This window comes from Anomaloglossus baeobatrachus, chromosome 12 (assembly GCF_048569485.1).
Source record: "Anomaloglossus baeobatrachus isolate aAnoBae1 chromosome 12, aAnoBae1.hap1, whole genome shotgun sequence".
NCBI classification, from domain to species: Eukaryota; Metazoa; Chordata; class Amphibia; order Anura; family Aromobatidae; genus Anomaloglossus; species Anomaloglossus baeobatrachus.
This window is the reverse complement of record NC_134364.1, coordinates 131,166,018-131,188,267: the sequence shown is the minus strand read 5'-3', so window position 1 is coordinate 131,188,267 and position 22,250 is coordinate 131,166,018. Positions and strand designations below refer to the sequence as shown.

General features: G+C 50.6%; 1 protein-coding gene across 1 annotated transcript in view; it reads right to left on the bottom strand.

Moving 5' to 3' along the window:
* Window positions 1-22,250, bottom strand: part of INO80 (INO80 complex ATPase subunit) — a 322,016-nt gene that overhangs the window by 203,872 nt on the left and 95,894 nt on the right. Inside the window, exons 16-18 of the mRNA XM_075331242.1 lie at window positions 19,377-19,519; window positions 19,176-19,260; window positions 5,677-5,794 (exon numbers count right to left, since the gene is read on the bottom strand). Coding sequence (XP_075187357.1) covers window positions 5,677-5,794; window positions 19,176-19,260; window positions 19,377-19,519 — 346 coding nt within the window. The remainder of the gene's footprint in view (window positions 1-5,676; window positions 5,795-19,175; window positions 19,261-19,376; window positions 19,520-22,250) is intronic.

Genomic DNA, 22,250 nt, shown 5'->3' with positions numbered 1-22,250 from the left:
AGGCAGCCATTGCTACCCTCACTGATGATAATACCACAGGCAGCCATTACTACCCTCACTGATGATAATACCACAGGCAGCCATTGCTACCCTCACTGATGATAATACCACAGGCAGCCATTACTACCCTCACTGATGATAATACCACAGGCAGCAATTGCTACCCTCACTGATGATAATACCACAGGCAGCCATTACTACCTTCACTGATGATAATACCACAGGCAGCCATTACTACCCTCACTGATGATAATACCACAGGCAGCCATTACTACTCTCACTGATGATAATACCACAGGCAGCCATTACTACCCTCACTGATGATAATACCACAGGCAGCCATTGCTACCCTCACTGATGATAATACCACAGGCAGCCATTGCTACCCTCACTGATGATAATACCACAGGCAGCCATTGCTACCCTCACTGATGATAATACCACAGGCAGCCATTGCTACCCTCACTGATGATAATACCACAGGCAGCCATTACTACCCTCACTGATGATAATACCACAGGCAGCCATTACTACCCTCACTGATGATAATACCACAGGCAGCCATTACTACCCTCACTGATGATAATACCACAGGCAGCCATTACTACCCTCACTGATGATAATACCACAGGCAGCCATTACTACCCTCACTGATGATAATACCACAGGCAGCCATTACTACCCTCACTGATGATAATACCACAGGCCGCCATTACTACCCTCACTGATGATAATACCACAGGCAGCCATTGCTACCCTCACTGATGATAATACCACAGGCAGCCATTACTACCCTCACTGATGATAATACCACAGGCAGCCATTGCTACCCTCACTGATGATAATACCACAGGCAGCCATTACTACCCTCACTGATGATAATACCACAGGCAGCCATTACAACTCTCACTGATGATAATACCACAGGCAGCCATTACTACCCTCACTGATGATAATACCACAGGCAGCCATTGCTACCCTCACTGGTGATAATACCACAGGCAGCCATTACTACCCTCACTGATGATAATACCACAGGCAGCCATTGCTACCCTCACTGATGATAATACCACAGGCAGCCATTACTACCCTCACTGATGATAATACCACAGGCAGCCATTGCTATTCTCACTGATGATAAAACCACAGGCAGCCATTACTACCCTCACTGATGATAATACCACAGGCAGCCATTACTACCCTCACTGATGATAATACCACAGGCAGCCATTGCTACCCTCACTGATGATAATACCACAGGCAGCCATTACTACCCTCACTGATGATAATACCACAGGCAGCCATTGCTACCCTCACTGATGATAATACCACAGGCAGCCATTACTACCCTCACTGATGATAATACCACAGGCAGCCATTGCTACCCTCACTGATGATAATACCACAGGCAGCCATTACTACCCTCACTGATGATAATACCACAGGCAGCCATTACTACCCTCACTGATGATAATACCACAGGCAGCCATTACTACCCTCACTGATGATAATACCACAGGCAGCCATTACTACCCTCACTGATGATAATACCACAGGCAGCCATTACTACCCTCACTGATGATACTACCACAGGCAGCCATTGCTACCCTCACTGATGATAATACCACAGGCAGCCATTACTACCCTCACTGATGATAATACCACAGGCAGCCATTACTACCCTCACTGATGATAATACCACAGGCAGCCATTACTACCCTCACTGATGATAATACCACAGGCAGCCATTACTACCCTCACTGATGATAATACCACAGGCAGCAATTGCTACCCTCACTGATGATAATACCACAGGCAGCCATTACTACCCTCACTGATGATAATACCACAGGCAGCCATTACTACCCTCACTGATGATAATACCACAGGCAGCCATTACTACTCTCACTGATGATAATACCACAGGCAGCCATTAATTACTACCCTCACTGATGATAATACCACAGGCAGCCATTACTACCCTCACTGATGATAATACCACAGGCAGCCATTACTACCATCACTGATGATAATACCACAGGCAGCCATTGCTACCCTCACTGATGATAATACCACAGGCAGCCATTACTACCCTCACTGATGATAATACCACAGGCAGCCATTACTACCCTCACTGATGATAATACCACAGGCAGCCATTGCTACCCTCACTGATGATAATACCACAGGCAGCCATTGCTACCCTCACTGATGATAATACCACAGGCAGCCATTACTACCCTCACTGATGATAATACCACAGGCAGCCATTACTACCCTCACTGATGATAATACCACAGGCAGCCATTGCTACCCTCACTGATGATAATACCACAGGCAGCCATTACTACCCTCACTGATGATAATACCACAGGCAGCCATTACTACCCTCACTGATGATAATACCACAGGCAGCCATTACTACCCTCACTGATGATAATACCACAGGCAGCCATTACTACCCTCACTGATGATAATACCACAGGCAGTCATTACTACCCTCACTGATGATAATACCACAGGCAGCCATTGCTACCCTCACTGATGATAATACCACAGGCAGCCATTACAACTCTCACTGATGATAATACCACAGGCAGCCATTGCTACCCTCACTGATGATAATACCACAGGCAGCCATTGCTACCCTCACTTATGATAATACCACAGGCAGCCATTACTACCCTCACTGATGATAATACCACAGGCAGCCATTGCTACCCTCACTGATGATAATACCACAGGCAGCCATTACTACCCTCACTGATGATAATACCACAGGCAGCCATTACTACCCTCACTGATGATAATACCACAGGCAGCCATAGCTACCCTCACTGATGATAATACCACAGGCAGCCATTACTACCCTCACTGATGATAATACCACAGGCAGCCATTACTACCCTCACTGATGATAATACCACAGGCAGCCATTGCTACCCTCACTGATGATAATACCACAGGCAGCCATTACTACCCTCACTGATGATAATACCACAGGCAGCCATTACTACCCTCACTGATGATAATACCACAGGCAGCCATTACTACCCTCACTGATGATAATACCACAGGCAGCCATTACTACCCTCACTGATGAGAATACCACAGGCCGCCATTACTACCCTCACTGATGATAATACCACAGGCAGCCATTGCTACCCTCACTGATGATAATACCACAGGCAGCCATTGCTACCCTCACTGGTGATAATACCACAGGCAGCCATTACTACCCTCACTGATGATAATACCACAGGCAGCCATTACTACCGTCACTGATGATAATACAACAGGCAGCCATTACTACCCTCACTGATGATAATACCACAGGCAGCCATTGCTACCCTCACTGATGATAATACCACAGGCAGCCATTACTACCCTCACTGATGATAATACCACAGACAGCCATTACTACCCTCACTGATGATAATACCACAGGCAGCCATTGCTACCCTCACTGATGATAATACCACAGGCAGCCATTAATACCCTCACTGATGATAATACCACAGGCAGCCATTACTACCCTCACTGATGATAATACCACAGGCAGCCATTGCTACCCTCACTGATGATAATACCACAGGCAGCCATTACTACCCTCACTGATGATAATACCACAGGCAGCCATTACTACCCTCACTGATGATAATACCACAGGCAGCCATTACTACCCTCACTGATGATAATACCACAGGCAGCCATTACTACCCTCACTGATGATAATACCACAGGCAGCCATTGCTACCCTCACTGATGATAATACCACAGGCAGCCATTGCTACCCTCACTGATGATAATACCACAGGCAGCCATTGCTACCCTCACTGATGATAATACCACAGGCAGCCATTGCTACCCTCACTGATGATAATACCACAGGCAGCCCATTACTACCCTCACTGATGATAATACCACAGGCAGCCATTACTACCCTCACTGATGATAATACCACAGGCAGCCATTACTACCCTCACTGATGATAATACCACAGGCAGCCATTGCTACCCTCACTGATGATAATACCACAGGCAGCCATTGCTACCCTCACTGATGATAATACCACAGGCAGCCATTACTACCCTCACTGATGATAATACCACAGGCAGCCATTACTACCCTCACTGATGATAATACCACAGGCAGCCATTACTACCCTCACTGATGATAATACCACAGGCAGCCATTACTACCCTCACTGATGATAATACCACAGGCAGCCATTGCTACCCTCACTGATGATAATACCACAGGCAGCCATTACTACCCTCACTGATGATAATACCACAGGCAGCCATTACTACCCTCACTGATGATAATACCACAGGCAGCCATTACTACCCTCACTGATGATAATACCACAGGCAGCCATTACTACCCCTCACTGATGATAATACCACAGGCAGCCATTGCTACCCTCACTGATGATAATACCACAGGCAGCCATTGCTACCCTCACTGATGATAATACCACAGGCAGCCATTGCTACCCTCACTGATGATAATACCACAGGCAGCCATTACTACCCTCACTGATGATAATACCACAGGCAGCCATTACTACCCTCACTGATGATAATACCACAGGCAGCCATTACTACCCTCACTGATGATAATACCACAGGCAGTCATTGCTACCCTCACTGATGATAATACCACAGGCAGCCATTACTACCCTCACTGATGATAATACCACAGGCAGCCATTACTACCCTCACTGATGATAATACCACAGGCAGCCATTGCTACCCTCACTGATGATAATACCACAGGCAGCCATTGCTACCCTCACTGATGATAATACCACAGGCAGCCATTGCTACCCTCACTGATGATAATACCACAGGCAGCCATTGCTACCCTCACTGATGATAATACCACAGGCAGCCATTGCTACCCTCACTGATGATAATACCACAGGCAGCCATTGATACCCTCACTGATGATACTGCAAGGATTGAAGAACATGGCGCTCATACTCAACACTCAATAACAACCATTTCCCTCCTATTTACTGGAATAACTTGATAGAGAATTTTTAATTTAATTAATAAGGAATATTAGAAAAGCTATCATTCCCTCTCTAATCTAACTGCTTTATTTTTTTTTTGCACATTTCTTTTTTGATGATGCTCCATTTGAGAATCCCCAGTGCATGCTGGGATACTCAAACAGGACGTCGGCCTCTGGGACCAGCTTGAAAAGAAAGGTCAACATTGACGTCTGTTTCAGGGACTGGGCACGCATCAGTTGTCAATTCTGACGTATGCTCAGTAGGATGTCGTCATTGTGCAATATTATGCACAGTGCACAGTGTCAGTGCACTCCCTCATTGGCTCGAATTAGAAGTGACGAGCCGGCAGAGTGCACTGTCAGTGTGCATTGTAAGGAAAAAACAGCTGCACTCTGCATTATGCTATCATATGCAAACAATGAACATAGGAAATAGAAATGCTATTACTGCAATACAAAATTGGTTAATAAAAAAATAAAAAATGCAGATGTGTTTTCTTGTTTATATATGCAATAGTGATGACGTCTTGCACCCATTAACACTTGTCTTATTCTGCTTGGAGGTGCCTGTAAGGAATGAACATGGCAAACAGGGACCAGCCTGACCCAGGGACCAGGAATGAATGTGGCAAACAAAGCCCCAGAGTGACTTACTCTCATCAATGGCAGACTTGTTCTCCGCGTGGCTCTCTATGTCCTTGGAAAACCACTCGTTAAACTCATCATGAGAATCGAACAATGTCGGCATAATGAAATGCAGCAGGGCCCAGAGCTAGGAAGGAGAAAAACAAAATACACTTATTCCTTCAGATAAAAAAGGCACCTGCATCCAAAGCTTCATATGCAAGTTTAGGTCCCAATGAGTGTCCTAACCTCAAGGGAATCTGTCAGCAGGTTTTTGCTATGTAATCTGATAGCAGCATGATGTAGGGGAAGAGACCCTGATTCCAGAAATGTGTCAATAACTATGTTGTGTTTTGCTGTTTCAATAAAGAAGGGAATTTTGTTACTTACCGTAAATTCCTTTTCTTCTAGCTCTTATTGGGAGACCCAGACGATTGGGGTATAGCTACTGCCCTCCGGAGGCCACACAAAGCACTACACTAAAAAGTGCAAGGCCCCTCCCCTTCTGGCTATACCCCCCCGTGGTATCACGGGTTCTCCAGTTTTAGTGCCAAAGCAAGAAGGAGGAAGCCAATAACTGGTTTAAACAAATTGACTCCGAATAACGTCGGAGAACTGAAAAACCGTTCAACATGAACAACATGTGTACCCGCAAACAACAAAAAAATCCCGAAGGACAACAGGGCGGGTGCTGGGTCTCCCAATAAGAGCTAGAAGAAAAGGAATTTACGGTAAGTAACAAAATTCCCTTCTTCTTCAGCGCTCTATTGGGAGACCCAGACGATTGGGACGTCCAAAAGCTGTCCCTGGGTGGGTAAAGAGATACCTCATGTTAGAGCTGCAAAACAGCCCTCCCCTACGGGGGTGTCACTGCCGCCTGCAGGACTCTTCTACCTAAGCTGGCATCCGCCGAAGCATAGGTATGCACCTGATAATGCTTGGTGAAAGTGTGCAGACTCGACCAGGTAGCTGCCTGGCACACTTGTTGAGCCGAAGCCTGGTGTCGTAATGCCCAGGACGCACCCACGGCTCTGGTTGAGTGGGCTTTTAGCCCTGAAGGAACCGGAAGCCCCGCAGAACGGTAGGCCTCTAGAATTGGTTCTTTGATCCATCGAGCCAGGGTGGCTTTAGAAGCCTGCAACCCCTTGCGCGGACCAGCGACAAGGACAAAAAGTGCATCGGAACGGCGCATGGGCGCCGTGCGGGAAATGTAGATTCTGAGTGCTCTCACCAGATCTAGCAAACGTAAGTCCTTTTCATACCGGTGAACCGGATGAGGACAAAAGGAAGGCAAGGATATATCCTGATTAAGATGAAACGAGGATACGACCTTAGGGAGAAACTCCGGAATGGGGCGCAGCACTACCTTGTCCTGGTGGAACACCAGGAAGGGAGCCTTGGATGACAGAGCTGCCAGCTCCGACACTCGCCGAAGCGATGTGATCGCAACAAGAAACGCCACTTTCTGTGACAGGCGAGAAAAGGAAACTTCCTTCAGAGGCTCGAAAGGCGGCTTCTGGAGAGCAACTAGTACCCTGTTCAGATCCCATGGATCTAACGGCCGCCTGTACGGGGGCACAATATGACAGACCCCCTGCAGGAACGTGCGCACCTTAGGAAGACGTGCTAGACGCTTCTGAAAAAACACGGATAGTGCCGAGACTTGCCCTTTAAGGGAGCTGAGCGACAAGCCCTTTTCCAACCCCGATTGCAGGAAGGAAAGAAAGGTGGGCAATGCAAATGGCCAAGGGGATACTCTCTGTGCAGAGCACCAGGATAAGAAAATCTTCCACGTTCTGTGGTAGATCTTAGCAGACGTAGACTTCCTAGCTTGTCTCATTGTGGCTACGACTCCTTGAGATAATCCTGCGGACGCTAGGATCCAGGACTCAATGGCCACACAGTCAGGTTCAGGGCCGCAGAATTCCGATGGAAAAACGGCCCTTGGGACAGTAAGTCTGGTCGGTCTGGCAGTGACCACGGTCGACCGACCGTGAGATGCCACAGATCCGGATACCACGATCTCCTCGGCCAGTCTGGGGCGACGAGTATGACGCGGCTGCAATCGGATCTGATTTTTTTTTTTTTTTTTTTGCGCAGTACTCTGGGCAAGAGTGCCAGAGGTGGAAACACATATGTGAGCCGGAACTGCGACCAATCTTGCACTAAGGCGTCTGCCGCCAGAGCTCTGTGATCGCGCGATCGTGCCATAAATGCCGGGACCTTGTTGTTGTGCCGAGACGCCATTAGGTCGACGTCCGGCACCCCCCAGCGGCGACAGATTTCCTGAAACACGTCCGGGTGAAGGGACCATTCCCCTGCGTCCATACCCTGGCGACTGAGGAAGTCTGCTTCCCAGTTTTCTACGCCCGGGATGTGAACTGCGGAAATGGTGGATGCTGTGTCCTCCACCCACATGAGGATTCGCCGGACTTCCTGGAAGGCTTGCCGACTGCGCGTCCCTCCTTGGTGGTTGATGTATGCCACCGCTGTGGAGTTGTCCGACTGGATTCGGATCTGCTCTCTTTCTAGCCACTGCTGGAAAGCTAGTAGGGTAAGATACCCTGCCCCGATTTCCAGAACATTGATCTGAAGGGTGGACTCCTGCTGAGTCCACGTCCCCTGAGCCCTGTGGCGGAGACAAACTGCTCCCCACCCTGACAGACTCGTATCTGTCGTGACCACTGCCCAGGATGGGGGTAGGAAGGATCTTCACTGTGACAATGAGGTGGGAATAAGCCACCATTGCCGAGAGTCCTTGGCCGTCTGGGAAAGGGAGACTTTCCTGTCCAGGGAGGTTGACTGCCCGTCCCATTGGCGGAGAATGTCCCCTTGCAGTTGGCGCAGATGAAACTGCGCAAAGGGAACTGCCTACATGGCTGCCACCATCTTCCCTAGGAAGTGCATGAGGCGCCTTAAGGGGTGCGACTGGCCTTGAAGGAGAGACTGCACCTCTGTTTGCAGTGAACGCTGCTTGTTCAGCGGAAGCTTCACTATCGCTGATAGAGTGTGAACTCCATGCCGAGATACGTTAGTGATTGAGTCGGTGACCGATTTGACCTTGCCAAATTGATGATCCACCCGAAAGTCTGGAGAGTCTCCAGCGTAACATTCAGGCTGCGTTGTCATGCCTCGAGGGAGGGTGCTTTGACGAGTAGATCGTCCAAGTAAGGGATCACCGGGTGTCCCTGAGAGTGCAAGACTGCTACCACTGCTGCCATGACCTTGGTGAACACCCGTGGGGCTGTCGCCAGACCAAATGGCAGAGCTACGAACTGAAGATGGTCGTCTCCTATCACAAAACGTAGAAAACGTTGGTGCTCCGTAGCAATTGGCACGTGGAGATAGGCATCTTTGATGTCTGTTGAGGCAAGGAAGTCTCCTCGAGACATTGAGGTAATGACGGATCGGAGGGATTCCATCCGGAACCGCCTGGCGTTCGCATGCTTATTGAGCAGTTTTAGGTCCAGAACAGGACGGAAGGAGCCGTCCTTTTTTGGAGCCACAAAGAGATTGGAGTACAAACCCTCGCCCTCGTTCCTGAGGGGGGACAGGGATCACCACTCCTTCTGCTCTTAGAGCGTCCACCGCCTGCAGCAGGGCATCTGCTCGGTGGGGAGGTGGGGCCGTTCTGAAGAATGGAGTCGGAGGACGAGAACAGAACACTGTCCTGTGCACGTGAGCACAATGTCCGTCACCCACCGGTCTGTGACCTGTGGCAGCTAAATGTCGCCAAAGGCGGGGGAGTCTGCCATCAACCGCGGATGCGGAGAGAGAGAGAGAGCTGAGAGTCATGAGGAGACCGCCTTGGTAGCGGTTCCTCCGGCTGCCTTCCTTGGGCGTGATTGAGCCCGGCCGGAATCTGAGCCCGTCTGAGGTTTTGTAGCCCTTTTGCACGAGGACAATTGGGACCTGCCCGAGCTTGGGAAGGACCGAAACCTCGACTGTACTTTTGGGACAGCATTAATAGGGTAAGTCGCAGTGCAGACATTGCGGAGTTACGGACGCCTCTGCGGTACAGATGTACATGTGCTCAAGGCCAGCTGCGCAAGAACAGCTGAAAAGGTTAGGTTGCCTATACGGCTGTGAATGCCGGAGCAACCGACACGCCGATAGCCTCCTAGACAGATTTCAACCAGAGTCCATCTGTCTGTGAATGGCATCTTTAAGTGAAGCCCCATCTCCAGTGCAACTATGGCTCTAGACGCAAGCCTGGAGATTGGAGAATCCACCTTTGGACCCTGGGTCCAGCGCTTGACCACGTCAGGGGAAAAGGGATAACGTGTATCTTAAAAACGTTTGGAGAAGACGCTTATCTGGTAAGCGTGGTGTTTCTGGACTGCTTCTCTGAAGTCAGCGTGGCCAGAAAAATACTCAATATCCGTTTGAGATACTGAAAAGGGACTTCTCCTGCTGTGAAGCTGACTCCTCCACTGGGGGAGCTGAGGGAGAAAGATCCAACCTTCCATTGATGGACGCTATAGGATCATTCCGTATGGCGTTACCATCCGGTGTATCCGGACTGATAGCGATGTCAGGATCAAAGTCCTGGAGAGCTGCCTTATCATACAGAGAGTCCTCCTGGGACCCCCCCGTTCCAAATGAGGTTGGTCAGGAAGATTGCCCATGGCCTGTCTGGACTGCAAGTCTCTATCTTATGACAATATATCTGTCGAAACTGCAACTCCGTCCCTGTCCTTGGACAGGGATGACAGGTGGTTTCTTTGGCCACGACTAGTAGAGACCCCGGCAGACGAAGTGCTAGAGACCCCGGCAGACGAAGTGCTACAGAGGAGCATGCACACAATGGGACGGTGTCATGAACAGCATCCCATGTAGTAAAAACAGCACTGAAAATCTGTGTTGCTTTTTTGCCGCTGCCGACTAGCCATCTAGAAGTATATAGCCAAGATTGGTGACCGTACAGTGCAATGTATAGCATACAAGCATAAAGTACAAATGAACACTGCAGCACAAGCAATACAAGCAGCATAGAAGCCTGTGCCCTGGCACCTCTGCTCTTCTGCTGCTGTAGACTAGTCATCTAGGGGAATATAGCCCAGAAGAGTGACCATACAGTGCGATGTATAGCATACAAGCACAAGTACAAATGCACACTGCAGCCCATGCAATACAAGCAGCATAGAAAAAAACCTGTGCCCCAGCACCCTTGGTTTTCTGCTGCTGTAGTCTAGCCATTCCAGGAGAATATAGCTAAGACTAGCGACTGTACAGTGCAGTGTATAGCATACAAGCATAAACACAAATGAACACTTCAGTACGTGCAATACAAGCAGCATAGAAAGCCTGTGCCTTAGCACACCTGCTTTCCTGCTGCTGATGTGTCGCTCTCCAAGCGGGCATATAGCGACCTATGCAGTTAAAATACACATGTACACACTGCAGTATATATTGGGGTCAGCACTATGTGTGCCGCTTACCGCCCGCCTATAAGCGGGTGTATGGTCGCCACCGTCCTGCCTGGTTGCCGAAAGTCCGAGCTCGGACTGCAGTAATGGCTGCCGGCGTCTTCCCCAGCTCGTGTGAGGAGGGGCGGGCCGTGGGCGTGCCCCAAGTCAGAGCGGGAATCCGGCGTCCGACAGTGTGCAGTGAGAGGGCTGGAGCATGTAAATAAGGCTCCAGCCCTCGGCGCTGCTGATTGCTCAGCGTCTGTCCCCTTCCCTGAGTGACAGGGAGGGGGCGGGAACGAAGCGGCACTAGGCCGCAGAAGCCGGGGACTGGATTTATAAGCGCCGCCGCCGTAAAAGCGCGGTCGGCGCCCAGTCCCCGGCGAACTACAAGTCCCAGCCGCGCCGCCGCTCCCGGAGCGTCCGGCGCGGTAGTTCCCAATACACAAAGTCACTCAGCAAAGCTGCAGTGACTGTAACCCTTTACTGTCCCCGGCGCACTAGCACACCCAGCAAGTCTGGAGTGTGCTGTGCCTGTGTGTACGGGGACACAGAGTACCTGTAATGGTGCAGGGCCATGTCCCTGAACGGTACTCCAGCTCCGTATCCAGCAGGTTCAAATGGGTCTGTGGATGGAGCCCGGCGTCAGAGCTTTGAGGCCGGCAGGATCCCACTTCCTCAGAGCCCCCCAGGGGGATGTGGAAGGAAAGCAGCATGTGGGCTCCAGCCTCCGTACCAGCAATAGGTACCTCAACCTTACAACACCATCAACGGGTGAGAAGGGAGCATGCTGGGGGCCCTATATGGGCCCTCTTTTCTTCCATCCGAAATAGTCAGCAGCTACTGCTGACTAAAATCTGTGGAGCTATGCATGGATGTCTGACCTCCTTCGCACAAAGCTTGAAAACTGGAGAACCCGTGATACCACGGGGGGGTATAGCCAGAAGGGGAGGGGCCTTGCACTTTTTAGTGTAGTGCTTTGTGTGGCCTCCGGAGGCAGTAGCTATACCCCAATCGTCTGGGTCTCCCAATAGAGCGCTGAAGAAAAAAGGCTGCAAGAAAAAAAGGCTGCAAGAAAAAAAGGCTGCAAGAAAAAAAAAAGGCTGCAGGGGAAAAAAAGGCTGCAGGGAAAAAAAGCTGCAGGGAAAAAATGGCTGCAGGGAAAAAAGGCTGCAGGGAAAAAAGGCTGCAGGGAAAAAAGGCTGCAGGAAAAAAGGCTGCAGGAACAAAAGAAGGGAATTTTGTTTACTTACCGTAAATTCCTTTTCTTCTAGCTCCAATTGGGAGACCCAGACAGTGGGTGTATAGCTACTGCCCTCTGGAGGCCGCACAAAGAACTACACTTAAAAGTGTAAGGCCCCTCCCCTTCTGGCTATACACCCTCCCGTAGGAGTACAGATTCCTCAGTTTTAGTACCAAAGCAAGAAGGAGGAAAGCCAATAACAGTTTCAAAAACAAATTCAATCCGATAACACGATCGGAGAACTTAAGAAACAACATGAACAACATGTGCACCCGAAAAAACGAAACCCTAAGAACAAATAGGGCGGGTGCTGGGTCTCCCAATTGGAGCTAGAAGAAAAGGAATTTACGGTAAGTAAACAAAATTCCCTTCTTCTTTTTCGCTCCTAATTGGGAGACCCAGACAGTGGGACGTCCAAAAGCAGTCCCTGGGTGGGTAAAAAGATACCACATGAACGGGCTGTCAGACAGCCTCTTCCTACAGGTGGGCCACCGCCGCCTGAAGGACCTGTCTACCTAGGCTGGCATCTGCCGAAGCGTAGGTATGCACTTGATAGTGTTTGGTAAACGTGTGCAGACTCGACCAGGTAGCCGCCTGGCACACTTGCTGAGCCGTAGCCTGATGCCGTAATGCCCAGGACGCACCCACGGCTCTGGTAGAATGGGCCTTCAGTCCAGATGGAATCGGAAGCCCAGCAGAACGGTATGTGTGAAGAATTGGTTCCTTGATCCACCGCGCCAGGGTGGATTTGGAAGCTTGCGATCCCTTATGCTGACCAGCGACTAGGACAAAGAGCGCATCCGAACGGCGTAGAGCCGCCGTGCGAGAAATGTAAATCCTGAGTGCTCTCACCAGGTCCAACAGATGTAAACCCTTTTCAAATTGGTGAACTGGATGCGGACACAAAGATGGTAAGGTGATATCCTGATTGAGATGAAAGGAAGAAACCACCTTGGGAGAAAACTCTGGAATTGGACGCAGTACTACCTTGTCTTGGTGAAACACCAGGAAGGGAGATTTGCAAGATAACGCCGCTAGCTCGGACACTCTTCGAAGAGACGTGACCGCCACAAGAAAAACTACCTTTTGTGAAAGCCGAGAAAGGGGAACCTCTTTCAAAGGCTCGAAAGGCGGTTTCTGGAGAGCAATGAGAACCTTGTTCAGATCCCAGGGTTCCAATGGCCGTCTGTAAGGAGGAACGATATGACAAACTCCTTGGAGAAACGTGCGTACTTTAGAAAGCTGTGCCAAGCGCTTCTGAAAGAATACGGATAGCGCGGAGACTTGACCCTTAAGAGAGCTAAGCGACAAACCTTTTTCCAACCCAGACTGCAGGAAGGAAAGAAAAATTGGCAATGCAAATGGCCAGGGAGAAAACCCTTGAGCCAAGCACCACGCTAAGAATATCTTCCACGTTCTGTGATAGATCTTAGCTGAGGATGGTTTTCTAGCCTGTCTCATTGTGGCAACAACCTCCTGAGATAAACCGGAGGCCGCTAGGATCCAGGACTCAATGGCCACACAGTCAGGTTCAGGGCCGCAGAATTCAGATGGAAAAACGGCCCTTGAGACAGCAAATCTGGACGGTCTGGTAGTGTCCACGGTTGGCCTACCGTGAGATGCCACAGATCCGGGTACCACGACCTTCTTGGCCAATCTGGAGCGACGAGTATGGCTCGATGGCAGTCGGACCTGATTTTCCGGAGAACTCTGGGTAACAATGCTAGAGGTGGGAACACATAGGGGAGTCGGAATTGCGACCAATCCTGAACCAAGGCGTCTGCCGCCAGTGCTCGGTGATCGTGAGACCGTGCCATGAAAACTGGGACCTTGTTGTTGTGCCGTGACGCCATCAGATCGACGTCCGGCGTCCCCCAGCGGCAACAGATCTGCTGAAACACGTCCGGGTGAAGTGACCATTCTCCTGCGTCCATGCCCTGGCGACTGAGAAAGTCTGCTTCCCAGTTTTCCACGCCTGGGATGTGAACTGCGGATATGGTGGACGCTCTGCTTTCCACCCACGTCAAAATCCGTTGGACTTCTTGAAAAGCTTGGCGACTGCGTGTTCCCCCTTGGTGGTTGATGTAAGCCACCGCCGTAGAATTGTCCGACTGAATCCGAATCTGCTTGCCTTCCAGCCATTGTTGGAAGGCTCGCAGGGCAAGATAGATTGCTCTGATTTCCAGAACATTGATCTGCAGGGTGGACTCTTCCAGAGTCCACATCCCCTGAGCCCTGTGGTGGAGATACACCGCTCCCCACCCTGATAGGCTCGCATCCGTCGTGACCACTGCCCAGGACGGGGGAAGGAACGACTTTCCCTGTGACAATGAGGTGGGGAGAAGCCACCAACGGAGAGAGTCCTTGGCAGTCTGAGAGAGGGAGACAGTCCTGTCGAGGGACGTCGATTTCCCGTCCCATTGGCGTAGAATGTCCCATTGTAGAGGGCGCAGATGAAACTGCGCGAACGGGACTGCCTCCATTGCTGCTACCATCTTTCCTAGGAAATGCATGAGGCGCCTCAGTGAGTGCGACTGGCTCTGAAGGAGAGATTGCACTCCAGTCCGTAGCGAGCACTGCTTGTCCAGTGGAAGCTTCACTATCGCTGAGAGAGTATGAAACTCCATGCCAAGATAAGTCAGAGATTGGGTCGGGGTTAGATGAGACTTTGGAAAGTTGATAATCCACCCGAAACTCTGGAGAGTGTCTAGTGCCACCTTCAGACTGTGTTGGCATGCCTCTTGAGAGGGTGCCTTTATAAGCAGGTCGTCTAGATACGGGATGACCGAGTGACCCTGCGAGTGCAGAACAGCTACTACTGCTGCCATGACCTTGGTGAAGACCCGGGGGGCTGTTGCCAGACCGAAAGGTAACGCTACGAACTGTAGGTGTTCGTCGTGTATGACGAAGCGTAGGAAACGCTGATGCTCTGGTGCGATCGGCACGTGGAGATACGCATCCTTGATATCTATTGATGCTAGAAAATCTCCTTGAGACATTGAGGCTATGACGGAGCGTAGGGATTCCATCCGGAACCTCCTGACTTTTACGTGTCTGTTGAGCAACTTTAGATCCAGGACGGGCCGATACGATCCGTCCTTTTTTGGGACCACAAACAGATTGGAGTAAAAACCGTGACCTTGTTCCTGAAGCGGGACGGAGGTCACCACTCCTTCCGCCTTTAGAGCGGCCACCGCCTGCAACAGAGCATCGGCTCGGTCTGGTGGTGGAGAAGTTCTGAAGAGACGAGTTGGCGGACGAGAACTGAACTCTATCCTGTACCCGTGAGACAGAATATCCCTCACCCAACGGTCTTTGACGTGTGACAGCCAGATGTCGCCAAAGTGGGAAAGCCTCCCACCGACCGCGGGTGTGGGAATCGGAGACCGCAAGTCAGGAGGACGCCGTCTTGGCAACGGTTCCTCCGGCTGTCCTTTTTGGGCGTGACTGAGACCTCCAAGAATCTGAGCGTCTCTGGTCCTTTTGAGTCTTTTTTGACGAGGCGAATTGGGACCTGCCCGGTCCTCGAAAGGACCGATAACCAGACTGACCCTTCCTTTGTTGGGGTTTGTTTTGTCTGTGTTGCGGTAAGGATGAGTCCTTACCCTTGGAGTGTTTGATGATTTCATCCAAACGCTCTCCAAACAATCGGTCACGAGAAAAAGGCAAATTGGTTAAGCACTTCTTGGAATGAGAATCTGCTTTCCAATGTCTCAACCACAGGGCCCTACGCAAAACAACGGAGTTGGCTGACGCCACTGCCGTGCGGCTTGTAGCGTCAAGAACAGCATTAATCGCGTACGACGCGAATGCCGCCATTTGCGAGGTCAATGGTGCTACCTGCGGGGCACATGCACGTGTGACGGAGTCAACTCGCGCAAGCCCGGCTGAGATAGCTTGGAGTGCCCATACGGCCGCAAAAGAAGGCGCTAATGACGCTCCAATCGCTTCATAGATGGATTTCAGCCAGAGCTCCATCTGCCTGTCAGTGGCATCTTTAAGTGCCGCTCCATCTTCAACTGCAACCAAGGATCTAGCTGCAAGCCTGGAAATTGGAGGATCCACTTTTGGACACTGGGTCCAACCCTTGACCACCTCAGGGGGAAAAGGATAGCGTGTATCTTTAAGCCGTTTAGGAAAACGCCTTTCAGGATAAGCGTGGGGTTTCTGGATTGCGTCTCTAAAGTCAGCGTGGTCCAGAAAAGTGCTTAAAGTACGCTTAGGGTATCTGAAATGGATTCTCTCGTGCTGCGAAGCTGACTCCTCCACAAGAGGAGCTGGTGGGGAAATATTTAACATCTTATTGATGTTAAATATAAGATCATTAACTATGGCGTCACCATCTGGTGTATCTAGATTGAGTGCGGTCCCAGGATCAGAATCCTGATCAGTTACGTCCGCCTCATCACCCATAGATTCATCTCGCTGGGATTCTGACCATTGAGATGAATGTGAAGGCCCGTCATAGCGAGCCCGCTTAGGCTGCCCGGGGCCATCGTCCGAGTCAGAGTCTTCACCCTGAGGTGTGTATGCCCGTCCCGGAGCTTGGAGCTGAGGGGGACCAGGGGGCAATGATTGCACAGTGTCCGTGGCCTGAAGTACAGGCCTAGCTCGCAATGTGTCCAGAATTTGTGACATAGTGAGAGACATTCTGTCAGCAAAAGCTGCAAACTCAGTTCCTGTCACCTGGACAGCATTCACAGGTGGTACACTCTGGGTCACGTCCAGCAGAGGTCCCGACTGTGCAAGCGCCGCAGGGGCCGAGCACTGCACACAATGGGGGTCCGTGGAGCCTGCTGGTAGAAAAGTCCCACAAGCGGTGCAGGAAGCATATAATGTCTGTGCCTTGGCACCCTTGCGTTTTACGGACGACATGTTGCTGGCTCTCTGCAATGTGAGAGAGTCTATAGCCAAAGGGCGCCCAGCGCTATGCAATACAAAGTATTTGTATAAACAAAATACTAAGAATAATACTGGCACAAGAGGGGGCTTACCGCCCGCTGAATAGCGGGTAAGAGGCTGCAGATTCCCTGTCTGGGTCTCCCCGGCTCCCCTCTGCAGCTCAGCGTGTCAGCAGGAATGGCTGCCGGCGTCTGTGGAGAGGGGCGGTCCGTGGGAGTTCCCAAACAAAAGTGCGGGAACAGTGTCCCCTCTGTGCCGATTGTGAGGGCTGGAGTATGTAAAAACGACTCCAGCCCTCAGCGCTGATGCACTGGCCAGCGTCCCGCCCCTCTCCTGACTGGCAGGTCTGGGGGCGGGAACGAACGGAAGTAGGCCACAAAAGCCGGGGACTCGAGTTATCAGCGCGGCCGCCGTAAAAGCGCGGGCCGCGCTGAAGTCCCCGGCGCACCACAAGTGTCAGCCGCGCCGCAGTCCCAGCGGCCGGCATGATCGTTCGTAGACGTGGCCAGCGTCCCGCCCCTCTCCTGACTGGCAGGTCCGGGGGCGGGAACGAACGGAAGCAGGCCGCAAAAGCCGGGGACTCGAGTTATCAGCGCGGCCGCCGTAAAAGCGCGGGCCGCGCTGAAGTCCCCGGCGCACCACAAGTGCCAGCCGCGCCGCAGTCCCAGCGGCCGGCGCGACCGTTTCCCACTAGTGTGCCTGCTTCAGCGAAGCTGAATGAGGCCTGGCACAAGCGCCGTAGCGCTGATGTCCCCCGGCGCACTACAACACCCAGCAAGCTGCGGTGTGAGCGCCTGCACAGAGTACCTTGAGGATGCAGGGCCATGTCCCTGATGTACTCCGCTCCATCCAGCATCTTCTCCAGGGGCTGTAGATGGAGCACGGTCTCAGTGCCTGGAGACCGGTAAATCCCACTTCACCCAGAGCCCTGTAAAAAGGGATGGGGAAGGAATCAGCATGTGGGCTCCTGCCGCCGTACCCGCAATGGGTACCTCAACCTTACAAACACCTCCGACATACAGTGGGGTGAGAAGGGAGCATGCTGGGGATACTATATGTGTCCTCTTTTCTTCCATCCGACATAGTCAGCAGCTGCTGCTGACTAAAAACAATGGAGCTATGCGTGCGTGTCTGACCTCCTTGCGCACAAAGCTAAAACTGAGGAATCTGTACTCCTACGGGAGGGTGTATAGCCAGAAGGGGAGGGGCCTTACACTTTTAAGTGTAGTTCTTTGTGCGGCCTCCAGAGGGCAGTAGCTATACACCCACTGTCTGGGTCTCCCAATTAGGAGCGAAAAAGAAAAGGCTGTAGGAAAAAAAAGGCTGCAAGAAAAAAAAGGCTGCAGGGAAAAAAAAGGCTGCAGGAAAAAAAGCTGCAGGAAAAAAAGGCTGCAGGAAAAAAAAAGGCTGCAGGAAAAAAAGCTGCAGGAAAAAAAGGCTGCAGGAAAAAAAAGCTGCAGGAAAAAAAGGCTGCAGGAAAAAAAAGGCTGCAGGAAAAAAAGGCTGCAGGGAGGAAATGGCTGCAGGGAACCCCAGTGACATAAAAAAGCACATAAAAACGCACAGAAAAAGCAACGTGAGTATTACACATGCGTTTTTTCCTCCGTGTTTTTTTCTGACTCCATTGAAGTAAATTGGTGAAAAAAAGCAGGAAAAAATTGACATGCTGCAACAAAAAATGCAAGAAGCACAGCAAGTCCGGATTCTCATAGACTTTGCTGGGAGGCTGTTACTTTGCTTTTATTGATTAAGAAAAGCAAAGAAAGAAGCATGAAAAAAAAGCATCGTGGACACAAGGCCTTAACTGTATGGCCGATTTATATACAAGAAAACAATGGAATACTTGTGGGGTACGGTGGGAATAAAACGGCAGCCAACACTGGCCACAATTCACACGTGACAGGTCCTTATTAATTCCAGCTACAAACCTTTAATCATAATCCTAAAGATTGTAAAACCAATTCTATATGTAATACCTCGGCCATTGTATTTTGGATGGGGGTGCCCGTGAGAAGAAGCCGATTGCGGCACTGAAACTGCAGCAGGATCTTCCACCGAACACTAAAGGTCAAAAGGAGAGAAAATATTGATGCTTCATCCCCAGGAATGATATTACAGCCGCGAGAACAACATGGACGGCCGAGGCAGAAGCACTGACAGTGGAGGACGCGGGGTACCTGGAGCTGCTCTTCAGGGCCTGGGCTTCGTCCAGCACCATGTACTGCCACTTCACCCGCTGGAAGTACTTCACATCCTGCACCACCAGCTGGTAACTAGTGATCACTACATGGAAGGGGGCCTCCTGCGTGTACAGCGTTTTCTAAAAGGAAAGGAACACATTAGTGTAGAAGGAAATCTGCTCCTGTCTCTTCCTGGATTGATCTCTCACTCCTATGTTCACTGTGATGGTGGAATATGGAATATGGGGGGGGGTGTATAAGTTTGTGTAGGTTCGTATGTTAGGCGAGGTGCTCTGTCCATTCTGTGTATTCCTTGTGTGTACATTGTGCGGATTGTAGGATAATCACCCCCTGCCGGGCTTTTGTCCCCAAGTCTGTGGGAAAGGGGGGCCTGGAATTCACCTTAACTCTCTGCTTACCTGTGAGATTATTCATTCTGGCTGAGAAAGACAAGAGAGAAGGAGTAAAGCTGGTGTCACACATAACGACGACGACAACGACGTCGCTGCTACGTCACCATTTTCTGTGACGTTGCAGCGACGTCCCGTCGCTGTCGCTGTGTGTGACATCCAGCAACGACCTGGCCCCTGCTGTGAGGTCGCCGGTCGTTGCTGAATGTCCAGCTTCATTTTTTGGTCGTCACTCTCCCGCTGTGACACACACATCGCTGTGTGTGACAGCGAGAGAGCGATGAAATGAAGCGATCAGGAGCCGGCACTGGCAGCTGCGGTAAGCTGTAACCAGCGTAAACATCGGGTAACCAAGGGAAGACCTTTCCCTGGTTACCCGATGTTTACGCTGGTTACCAGCCTCCGCTCTTGCTGCCAGTGCCGGCTCCTGCACTGTGACATGTGGCTGCAGTATGCATCGGGTAATTAACCCGATGTGTACTGTAGCAAGGAGAGCAAGGAGCCAGCGCTAAGCAGTGCGCACGGCTCCTTGCTCTCTGCACTGTGACATGTAGCTGCAGCACACATCGGGTTAATTAACCCGATGTGTACTGTACCTAGGAGAGCAAGGAGCCAGCGCTAAGCGCGGCTCCCTGCTCTCTGCACATGCAGCACAGCGACGTTATGATCGCTGCTTCTGCTGTGTTTGACAGCTAAGCAGCGATCATAACAGCGACTTACAAGGTCGCTGTTACGTCACCGAAAATGGTGACGTAACAGCGACGTCGTTGTCGCTGTCGCTTAGTGTGACACCAGCTTAAGATTGATCCTCTGAGGGAGAAGGAGTAAGAGTAATCCTCTGAGGGAGAAGGAGTAAGAGTGATCCTCTGAGGGAGAAGGAGTAAGAGTGATCCTCTGAGGGAGAAGGAGTAAGATTGATCCTCTGAGGGAGAAGGAGTAAGAGTGATCCTCTGAGGGAGAAGGAGTAAGAGTGATCCTCTGAGGGAGAAGGAGTAAGATTGATCCTCTGAGGGAGAAGGAGTAAGAGTAATCCTCTGAGGGAGAAGGAGTAAGATTGATCCTCTGAGGGAGAAGAAGTAAGAGTGATCCTCTGAGGGAGAAGGAGTAAGAGTGATCCTCTGAGGGAGAAGGAGTAAGAGTGATCCTCTGAGGGAGAAGGAGTAAGAGTGATCCTCTGAGGGAGAAGGAGTAAGAGTGATCCTCTGAGGGAGAAGGAGTAAGATTGATCCTCTGAGGGAGAAGGAGTAAGATTGATCCTCTGAGGGAGAAGGAGTAAGAGTGATCCTCTGAGGGAGAAGGAGTAAGAGTGATCCTCTGAGGGAGAAGGAGTAAGAGTGATCCTCTGATGGAGAAGGAGTAAGAGTGATCCTCTGAGGGAGAAGGAGTAAGAGTGATCCTCTGAGGGAGAAGGAGTAAGATTGATCCTCTGAGGGAGAAGGAGTAAGATTGATCCTCTGAGGGAGAAGGAGTAAGAGTAATCCTCTGAGGGAGAAGGAGTAAGAGTAATCCTCTGAGGGAGAAGGAGTAAGAGTAATCCTCTGAGGGAGAAGGAGTAAGAGTAATCCTCTGAGGGAGAAGGAGTAAGAGTAATCCTCTGAGGGAGAAGGAGTAAGAGTAATCCTCTGAGGGAGAAGGAGTAAGAGTGATCCTCTGAGGGAGAAGGAGTAAGAGTAATCCTCTGAGGGAGAAGGAGTAAGATTGATCCTCTGAGGGAGAAGGAGTAAGAGTGATCCTCTGAGGGAGAAGGAGTAAGAGTGATCCTCTGAGGGAGAAGGAGTAAGAGTAATCCTCTGAGGGAGAAGGAGTAAGAGTAATCCTCTGAGGGAGAAGGAGTAAGATTGATCCTCTGAGGGAGAAGGAGTAAGAGTAATCCTCTGAGGGAGAAGGAGTAAGATTGATCCTCTGAGGGAGAAGGAGTAAGATTGATCCTCTGAGGGAGAAGGAGTAAGAGTAATCCTCTGAGGGAGAAGGAGTAAGATTGATCCTCTGAGGGAGAAGGAGTAAGAGTAATCCTCTGAGGGAGAAGGCGTAAGATTGATCCTCTGAGGGAGAAGGAGTAAGAGTAATCCTCTGAGGGAGAAGGAGTAAGAGTGATCCTCTGAGGGAGAAGGAGTAAGATTGATCCTCTGAGGGAGAAGGAGTAAGATTGATCCTCTGAGGGAGAAGGAGTAAGATTGATCCTCTGAGGGAGAAGGAGTAAGATTGATCCTCTGAGGGAGAAGGAGTAAGAGTAATCCTCTGAGGGAGAAGGAGTAAGAGTAATCCTCTGAGGGAGAAGGAGTAAGATTGATCCTCTGAGGGAGAAGGAGTAAGATTGATCCTCTGAGGGAGAAGGAGTAAGAGTAATCCTCTGAGGGAGAAGGAGTAAGATTGATCCTCTGAGGGAGAAGGAGTAAGATTGATCCTCTGAGGGAGAAGGAGTAAGATTGATCCTCTGAGGGAGAAGGAATAAGATTGATCC